A 10,808-nucleotide genomic window follows, 5' to 3' on the forward strand; every position below is an offset into this window, starting at 1 on the left:
ATTATCCGCTAAATATACTTCAAAGTGTTTAAAATGTGACAATATGTAACTATAATATTGTTTCTCAAGGCAGTATTCAATGAACACAGGAGTATATAAAAAAAAACGTGGTTACTTAAAATACATTTATTTATTGAATTTCCAGGAACTTGATATATATTGTTATTGAGATATGAAACAACTTTAATCGGAACAGAAGATTTTTGCCATATTGATTAGCCCTAATAGTTACCATAGCTGACAGACAAATGTAGTGGAGAAATAAGAACCGCTTCCTTGTGAAATGTAGGAGAGTAGATTATAAATATATGTTAGTGAAATGTTGAGATACTTATGCAAATGTATAGTTTGTGTGTAAGATTCTTAGCAGAATGCACAAAACAAGTACATAGTACCATTGTTGAAAATTAGAAAATGTATCAGGACATTCATCCTTTAACATTTCCATGATTACAAATTCCCACTTGAATGGACAGTCCTCCCCATTCACATGCTTCACACATGGTTTGAATCACCAGTTGTTCTTATTTCAGTTGTTGCAGGATCTGTGGCAGGTCCAGCACAGTAGGGATAGTGTAGTCTGGTGTCACTGAACCATCCAACAAAGCACCTCCTGCACTGCTGATCCAAACCGTAGCCCGTACTTTGGCATTAAAGCCCCCCTGAATATCTGTGTCCAGAGAGTCTCCCACTATAATACAGTCCTGGGCCTCCACCTTCAGCATGCTGAAACACAATGCGAAGATGGAGAGGAATGGTTTCTGCTCAGCGTGTTCTCCCCCAATCACGATGGCATCGAAGAACTCCTCACATCCGACCGCCTTCACTTTCTCTCTCTGAGTCTGAGCTTCCCCGTTGGTTAGCAGCAGCAGCTTGTATCGGCCGCGCAGTTGTTTTAGGAGGTTGCATATTTCAGTGGACAGACTGAGATCCTCCAGGCGACTATTTTTCCACAGGTAGTAGCACTGAGCCGCCAATGATGCTGGCGAACAACTGCCCACAGCCTCCTGGATGCTCTCCTCCCAGTGACCCACACGGACCTCATCAATGGATCTGCCAGCTGAGGGGTCAAAGCTCTCCTGGAGAAGCTTCTGCTTGAACTTGTCACAAATACTGCTGATGGTGTTGTCGTCAAGGGCCAGTGTGGTCTTCAGAAGTTCACTGGTCTGTAAGATTGGAACAGATAACCATTCAAAAGTTAAAGCATGCATATCTAATTCAACAATAGATCAGAAGAGGTCAGGGATTGTTTTGGAAGTTGAGGCTAAAGTGCAACAGTGGTGGAAGAAGCACGGGGCGAAGCCACCACTGAGGACACTCATTCACATGGAGCTGGGGGTTTCAGCAACCTGTTATGTGAATATATGCATAAATATACATGTTTATTTTTCTAAATCAGTACCTGGAAATTCCAGTTTGTCAGATCCTTGGAAAGACAATGGTGACATATCTAATAATATCTATACATCAGCTTATTTGCCCATTTTTTTCAAGTCTATGCCTGCATGTTTTGCCAAAAAATATAAGACATTTTGCTCACTTTTTAAGACTTGTTTCTAGGAAAGATTAAATATAACCAGAAGGCTGCTGGTTAGTAATTTTTCTAACCAAACCAGGCAAAAAGTACTTTTCAGATACAGTATTTAAACCTCATCCTGATTCATAACCGCCCCTAAACCACGTCCCCGTCCCATCCATCCATTTTCCGTAACCTGCTTATCCAGTTAAGGGTCGCAGGGGTGCTGGAGCCGATCTCAGCTGTCAATGGGTGAAGGCAGGGTTCACCCTGGACAGGTCGCCAGCCTATCACAGGGCTGACATATAGAGACAAACAACCATTCACACTCACATCCACACCTACGGGCAATTTAGAGTCTTCAATGCACCTAAGCTGCATGTCTTTGGACTGTGGGAGGAAGCCGGAGAACCCGGAGAGAACCCACGCTGACACGGGGAGAACATGCAAACTCCACACAGAAGGTTGTCCGGCCCGGGAATTGAACCCGGGCCCCTCTTGCTGTGAGGCGACAGTGCTAACCACTACACCACCGTGCACCACCGTCCCCGTCCCACTTAAATAAAAGTAGCAATACCACAATGTGAAATCTCCATTACAAGTAAATGTCCACCACAAATAATTTTACCTATGAAATAAGAGTGTAATTATCAACTATCAACTATCAAGTACAGAAAGTAAAAGTACTCATTACGCAGAATTTACTTTAATTTCTCTTGCCTTCATTTATGAGGTTTAAAGTTTGTCTGCTGGATATTCTAGGAAACACTGAACTCCATGTATAAATACTACAGTGTGAGTTGCCCCGCCCTCACAGGTGCAAATAAAACTAAGAAGAGTTTTGACACGTCAACAGTATGACATGCACATACATAATAAAATGAATTTCACTGAGCTACTTCATTTTCAAGTTAGGCTTGATTGCTCTCATTGTTGTGATGGTGTTTCAATCCTATACAATAGAACAAGGAAGCAAAGTGCTTCAATACAAGTAAAGAAGTTAAATAAGAAAAAAATATACTTATTATGCAGGTATTGTCACACACACACACACACACACACACACACACACACACACACACACACCTCAATGGTGGCATGTTGCCCTTGCTTGGGCAGTTTAATCAGTAGCAATACACATGTTATGCCCTGATGATCATTGCCTTTTAATGACAATATGTTTTATACTTTATGTCAAATTTATTTTCAAAGTAACTACAGATATCAGATAAATGTAGTGGTGTCAAACGTACAGGATGTGTCTCTTGTAGAATAGTACAAATATAGCCACCAGTAGTCCACGTCCCTTTCACTGAGTTCATTGAACGCGTCCTATATAGTACACACAGTCTATGACTAAGTGAACTTTAAATGCCACACGGAGACTATCAGACTTCATCACCTTCCTTATCGCTCCTCCACCTGCCCGACTTGTTTCAATGAGCGTGTTGTCCAAGTCAAACAGTATGGCCTTCACAGCGTGAGCGTCCATCTCCAGAGCACACTGTTCATCCACAGACACACAGACAGACGTCTACTGCCGGGTACACTGCATGAGGGGAGTTGTAGTTCTGATAAATGTGAAAGCGTTTGCGAGTTTCTTCCTCGAGAGGACGCTACTAAATCAGAAATAGGATCAATGAGCTCTCCAGACACTTCAGGCTTATATTGAACGAGAATAAAATGTGTGTGCTATTTTATGGAAATGTGGTCAAGAGAGCTGCTTATACATTAGCAGTTGAATAGACTTTTGAAAATCTTATAAGATTTACAAAAATTCCCCAAATTCTGAGGTTACTAGAGTCACTATCATGCTATATTTTGTTGTATCACATTGGCTTTATTATTATTATATTCCTTTATTGATCCCCATGGGGGAAATTCAAGTGTTGCAGCAGCTCAACTACACAGACACAGACAATAAATACACATACTATACAACTACACAGACAATAAATACACATACTATACAACTACACAGACAATAAATACACATACTATACAACTACACAGACAATAAATACACATACTATACAACTACACAGACAATAAATACACATATACAACTACACAGACAATACAATACAGACAATAAATACACATACTATACAACTACACAGACAATAAATACACATACTATACAACTACACAGACAATAAATACACATACTATACAACTACACAGACAATAAATACACATACTATACACTACACAGACATACAACTACACAGACAATAAATAAATACTATACAACTACACAGACAATAAATACACATACTATACAACTACAATACTATACAACTACACAGACAATAAATACACATACTATACAACTACACAGACAATAAATACACATACTATACAACTACACAGACAATAACATACTATACAACTACAGACAATAAATACATACTATACAACTACACAGACAATAAATACATATACTATACAACTACACAGACAATAAATACACATACTATACAACAAAATAAAGATAGAAATTAAATAAATGCCTATGAGACTACAATAAAACAATGTAAATGATGAAAATATGAAAACGTATTGAGGACTACAGGCACATGGCACTTAAACACACCACAAAAATTGTCAGAGTGATTATTTTGTTAAAAAAATAAATATAAAAAATAAGGCCTAAAGGGAGCATTTTGCCTTGCATCGTTAACACACCGTGTTCCAGAAACCACATGCCATTTTCCATCATGGGAAAGTTTTTTTCTTGTGACTGACCTGTAACTGGAGCCTGCCTATATTACAATTCAAAATTATTTATAGACAGGAATAATCAGAATGAAAGGAAAACAATCAGTGTCTTCACTTGTCAAATGTAATGCCATCTACGTGACTCTTGACCATGAATATTGCCAATTCAAACACATATTCCGTGACACACTCTTTCAGAATCGAAACAAACCTCAATTCTTATGCAACCTGCCCTTAAACTCCTCTCTCATCTGGCAATGTGCCAGAGGTTCACACGCAACAGGGTGCAGGCCTGTTTCACTACCAGCCCTAATCAGAAATCACATTACTTGACGGCATTCTGATTGCAGCTCATGTGTGTCTTTAAGAAAACCCTGACCTAATTATTTAAATTACCTTGGACAAAAGAAATTGACAAAGACAAACTATAAATCAAAAAAGCCGAGGTGTGAGAAGCCGAGCCTGCTTTTACCTATCAGAACAAACAACCCCTCCGCTTGCATGCGAAGGAGGAATACGTTTGTTTAAATGACAGACGTGCAGCAAATGAGCTCAAAACCTTTCATTACCCTTTACCTTAAGAAGGGAAATGAAACATAAACTGTGGATGCGTGAAGAGTGGACTTACAAGTGTAAAAATGGAATTTCCCTTTTGATGTAGAGGGGGGGGAAAAAGAAGCAAATTACTTCCCTAACAGGCCGCTTGTGACTCTTCCAACAGAGTGCAGGCATCTGAGGGACTGGTGAGACCTCGTGTCTTTTGTCTGCACGACACCATTCCTCCTTTATCTGTGTGGGTGGCCGTGGCTGAACATAGTCACACGCTATCTCTCAACTGGGCACGAATCCCCTGCAAAGGCCGTTCATTAAGGGTGTCGCTCTGCCAAACACCTGATAGCCTCTCCAGAGCAGAAAGATAACACTTGAGTTCATTTGATCTGCCTCATTTTTCCATGTGTTTAAAGACTTCATTATCGCCTATTATATTCTTGGGACCCTCCCTTGTTTTGCTTTATAACTGGGGCGTTCATCTGGGCCAGCAATGTTTCTGATCTGTGGGTGCCTCTGTGTGTGTGTGTGTGTGTGTGTGTGTGTGTGTGTGTGTGTGTGTGTGTGTGTTTGTCAGCGTACAGGGGGTCAGGTTTGATCCTCTCTCTTAACTAATCCTGGCTCAGGCCTGGATATGACAAGTGTGAGCCAGAGGGACAGGTGAGTCTTTGGGCCATCAGAGGAAGGAGCTTATAACTTGGGATGCAAAGGGCGTTAGCTGCTCCATGGTTTTAATCAATGTGAGGAGAATGGAGCCCTGAATTGTATTGGCGTGCCCTGAGCCCTATATATTTGACACCGGACACTAACAATAGAAAGTGTGCAGGTCACCTACAAATCAAGACACAAGTATTTCCTCAAAAAGATAAAGCTCATCTGTTACCCTTTTGACCAAGTGACACCCAATTTGTTATCTACCATCATTAAGCCGCTCTAAAATATTACACATTCGTCACATCTGAAAGATTTGGATCAAACAATCCTTACGTCAATAGAAGGGCGAGTAATAATAACTGGAACTCAGCTGTCATTTCTTTGTCATGGTAACACACGTAGATGTGAGATTTTATCGAGGCCAGGGGAATGTATGAACTACAGTCTAAATGTGCCTTAATGGCACCTGTCATGGTAACAAGGGAAGACTGGCAACCTGCATGTACACACAAACAAAAAACAGCACGATCCCAGGCAGGATGGTGCCTCTTCAGGAGGTTATGCAAGGCTCTCCATGATCAAGGAGAGATATGCTTTTCTGCTTAGCTTAGTTGTTAGTTAGGGGCTTCCAGCAGCCGCTTACCCATAGACACTAGGATCATTGTCAAATAAGTCAGAATAAGTATTTTGCACTTGTTTCAATAAATTGTGTCAATTATGGCCGAAAAATGTAAATCAATGGAAATGTGCCCTTTTCTAAATGGGCTTTTGCGGATGTAGGAGCCATCTTTTTGATTAGTGTGTATGTGTAATATGCCTCCAAGCACTATGTGGTGTTTTTGCTACAGAACTATAGGCTGACATCAGCCTATTTAAGTTCAAACTAGTGATCGCAGGTGCTGCTGATCTGGGAAAGAGGCAAAGAGTTTTTCACCGTGTCTGGACAAAACATTGTGTGGCGATATTTTGTTTTAACTTTGTGATCAAGCTTATTGGAAGTGACGAACACGTACTGAACACCAGTAGCAAAATAAATACCATGATATAAAGTTTTGATAACTTTGTGTATTGTTTCTCTTTGCAGGTGTGTCTAAAAAACTCTGATCAATAAGGAGCCAGGAGTGGCTAAAGTATAGCACTTATAGTCATTTTGTGGTTTATTATGAATCATCGGATAGGCTTTGCTCGTCGTTGGACAACTGTTACGTTACAATGAATACAGCTGACTGCGTCAATCGTCTACTTGAAGCATTAGATACCAGGATGTCAGACCATCCACGTTAATTTGATGAGTGATGAAGACTATGAAAATTGGGTGAATATACATTTTGCAAGTTTATGGTTCTGTTCGATGAAGCAATAGAAATTCATGTGAATCTATTGGGGTTGTTACCTAAAGATGAAGCCAAAAAACATGGAGTCTGGTACAAAGCAAAGATGTTAAATGTCAGTTATTTTATTGTTTATGTAAATAAATGGTGGTTGTCTAAAACTCAAAGTTACCCTGCTGCAGATGACGGTGACAATGATAAATAAGAGGTTGGTGTTAAACCTCACGACAGCAAATCAAATGTTAAATCAATCATCTCCAGCAAACGGTCACAAAAAAAGTCACAAAAAGCAAAAAAATCCTCTGCTTCATCTGCACGCATTAAAGCAGAAGCAGACTCGGGACTTGTGCTGCTGCTTTGATAAAGAAACGTGCTTCGGAGGACTGGGCAGATCTCTTAAGGAGGGAAATGGAGCAGCTTGAGCTGGACACTGAAAAAGGCAGCCTCCACTGCTATACTAGCATCACTACAGGCCCACGACGGCAGCTGTGTTTCAGATGGAAAATCCGGACAGATTGGAGTTTTATGTGAAGAAAGAAGCCATCAAAGACCAGCCTCTGTATGAGCAGTCCTCATGGCAGCACAGCTCTTCCTTCATAGCAAAGCAATACTAATTAATTGGGGGGAAGAACAGTTGCATTTCATCACCATCATCATCTCATAATTAAGCAAGAGGATGCCAAATCTCACAAAGATATTCAAACAGAGATCAAAGAGCTTGTTTTGCAGCTCATGTGTCTGTTAATGCTCAAACGCAAACCCTACCTATTTTATATTTGTTTTAACTTTGTGATCAAACTTATTGGCAGTTATGGACACGGACTGAACACCAGTGACAAAGGAAAGGCCATGATATAAAGTATTAGTTACTTGGGTTTCTCCGAGCACATGTCTAAACAGCTCAGATCAGTTATATGTCAGTAGCAGATAAAGTATAGAATTTATAGTCACTAAAGTGGAAAAATATTTAGCATAATCCAAAGTGTAGCAATACGCTACAAAAAAAAGTGTATAAAAGTGTTCCTCAGGAAAAGACAGGACCTCCCGTAGTCTGGCAGGCTTCCTGTAGCCCCCCTCTGTGTGCCGATACACCCGAGTTCTCCTGACCAGCCCCTGAACCAGCGCAGCAGGGAGGAAGACAAATTATGTGTGGTCACTGAAGTATATCCCTGAGAGCCCGGACCCTGGAGGATCATCCAATCTCTATCCAGTCCTGGCTGGGACACAGCAGAGTCAATTACCAGAGGGCATAGAAGAGTTGGGGACCAAAATTTTGTGATGAGGACAATACTATAAAAACTATATCATTTTTGTCCGTTGGAATTCATTCTAGAAGTAGTCTGGTAAACCAATAAATAAACAGATTTCTAAAGAATTGTGCTCCTCCTTCTTCACTTGAAAAAAATTGCTTATGGCCCATAAACTCATACGTTATTGACTGACACTCTTGAATGATAACTACCTTTATTGTAACACCAGTTTCTGTTTGAGCAGGAAGCAAGTCAGATAAAGAAATCAGGATGTAAAAAACACGCTTACAAAATGCTACGTAATTGTGACTTTACGTAATCTATGGCTCTAATTTCTGTCAACAAGTCGCAACGACCTTAGCAGTTCTCTTAAACTGCACTGTTGGAACGCCACTGACACTAATAACAACGTCTCATTGATACAAGAGAGCTATGTACACAACCGATTAACTTGTGATCTGGCAGAATGTCTGTTAAAGATACAATGAAATATAAAATACAGTATTCAAGGCAATTTATCTAACATAGCATATTGCTATATCAACACTCCACTGTTGAACTTTTTGGCCCTTTTCATTCATATCTTGATACATTTTGGGATGATAAAGTGGGAGGACTTAGTTAATCCATTCTGTAAAATAAATAAAGTATCTAGGAGAATCAGCATTACACACTAATATAATAGACTGTTTGAATATGACTTTCTTTTTGAACTGACTCATCATCAGGTATGAGTAGCCTGCAGTAAATTTGTGTGTGTGTGTGTGTGTGTTTGTGTGTGACAGATGGAACTCTGCTAACCCAGAGCAGTTAAACTACAGATTCTACATCACGTCACTGTATCCCAAAGGTGCAATTTTCCGTATGACTGGACCAGGACGGGATGGGACAGGCTGAGACAGGTGAATGGACAAGGTGTATCAGAGGCTTTGATGCATCTCTCTGACACACGCAAGGCAAACCACAACACAGACACGACTTGTTGTTACCAAGATGATAATAATGTGGACTTTGAAAAGACATGTAATCTCTAATCAAAAAACATGTCAGTTTTGGAGACCCAGCATGTTTATATTCATAACAATAGCACTTTACTTCAAGGTTCACTTAAAGGAAGGGTCTTGTGTTTATATTTCATTAATGCAAAGGATGCCTGAAACTACAAAAATACTGTGACAGACTTATTTTGTTCAAGTGAGGCTGTTCAATAATCACAAGACATCATTTTACCGGAAACGCAATAGGCGTTGTGGGAAACAAGTAGTTGATGACTTCAACTATTTCCCGGTGTGATTTTGAAACTCTGACATCATAGGTTTGCACACAACATTTGCCTTGGAAAACCCCTGCAGGGACAGTTACAATGTTCAGACATTTCAATCAATTGACCACAGTTTTGCAAAATGATTACTGATACAAAGTCGTAGTCTCAGGGAATATCTGTCTTTAGAATGTTTCACATTATAGTTTCACGGTCTAGATTGGTGGTTCCCAATTTACTGAAAAAATCTGAAGGGTCAGGATGTGACTTATGGGTTAGGATGCTATCTGAAATATGATACAGAATTTGGTTATTTTTTGTATGTATAATTGTTAGTTTTTTGTGAAATACTAGCTGGTTTAGAAATTATTTTTACATTACATTACATTACATTACAGTCATTTAGCAGACGCTTTTATCCAAAGCGACTTACAATCAGTAGTATGTTACATATCATTCACCCATTCACACACTGATGACAGGCTACCATCAAGGTGCCACCATCAGACTCTAACTAACATTCATCATCCAGTCCACACCGATGGCAAGCCTTCAGGAGCAACTTGGGGTTAAGTGTCTTGCCCAAGGACACATCGACTGCCGAAGCCGGGTATCGAACCACCGACCCTCTGATTGGAGAAGTACCTTGCTCTCCACTACGCCACAGCCGCCTCCATTTTTAGTTTTTAAGTCATTTCAATTTCCCTACTTACCATGCATTCTTTATTGAATTTTCTTTAAGTATAAGATAAGTAGTATAGGAAATAAATAAATAAAAATAAGAATTAAATAAAAGAAAAGAACCATTCCAACTTCCAAACCTTAATCCATATTTCATGCAAGACTGAGTCCATACCAAGACACGAAAAAGCGATTCCAGAAAGAAGCAGAAAGTGATATACTGTATTAGAAAAAAGTCGTAGTGATAGTATAGTATATATTAAAACAGTTGTCAAAGTGAAGCATGCCGAAAAACTTGACAGTATAAATGTTAACGATGGAGAAAAAAGTCATAGTATAGCATGTTAAAAAAAGTCATATGATAGCATGTTAAAAAAAAGTCATAGTATAGCATTTACGGAAAAAGTCAAGGTATAACAATTGACGAATAAGTCCCAGTATAGCATATCGAAAAAAGTTATGTATGTCAAAAAAGGTACTAAAAAAGTAATAGAATATCATATTGAAAAAAGCCATAATAAAGTCATAGTATAGCATGTAGAAAAATAGTATGTCAAGAAAATAAAAAAATAAATCTCATAGATAAGTTTGTTGTTTAGTTAGTCAACAAAAGTTATAGTATGGCACCTATTAAAAGTAAGTATAGTATGTCACAAAAATGTCAAAGTGTTGTATGTCAAAAAAAGGAAAAAAGCCATAGTATTGTATGTCGAAAAAATGTAAAATAGTTTTGTATGTAACATTTTTTTTTTTAAATCCATGGTATAGGATATTGAATTCTTAAAAAAAAAGGCATATTATAGTATGCCAAAAAAACTGAAAAAAGGCATAGTATAGTTTGTTGA

At 39.0% G+C, this 10,808-nt stretch overlaps 1 protein-coding gene across 1 annotated transcript; it reads right to left on the bottom strand.

Moving 5' to 3' along the window:
• Positions 1-146: 146 nt before the first annotated feature.
• nanp (N-acetylneuraminic acid phosphatase) lies at positions 147-3,091 on the bottom strand. The gene is made up of 2 exons (XM_054600631.1): positions 2,919-3,091; positions 147-1,166 (listed from the first exon to the last, which is right to left on the bottom strand). Exons 1-2 carry the CDS (start codon positions 3,006-3,008, stop codon positions 525-527), a joined length of 732 nt encoding a protein of 243 aa, XP_054456606.1. The 5' UTR covers positions 3,009-3,091; the 3' UTR covers positions 147-524.
• Between the last annotated feature and the right edge of the window lie 7,717 nt (positions 3,092-10,808).

This window comes from Anoplopoma fimbria, chromosome 6 (assembly GCF_027596085.1).
Source record: "Anoplopoma fimbria isolate UVic2021 breed Golden Eagle Sablefish chromosome 6, Afim_UVic_2022, whole genome shotgun sequence".
Classification (NCBI taxonomy): Eukaryota; Metazoa; Chordata; class Actinopteri; order Perciformes; family Anoplopomatidae; genus Anoplopoma; species Anoplopoma fimbria.

Coding starts and splice junctions, on each gene's coding strand:
- nanp (XM_054600631.1), bottom strand. CDS start 3,008: ATGGACGCTCACGCTGTGAAGGCCATACTGTTTGACTTGGACAACACG. Junction 1,167..2,918: donor GTGGAGGAGCGATAAGGAAG/GTGATGAAGTCT, acceptor CCAATCTTACAG/ACCAGTGAACTTCTGAAGAC.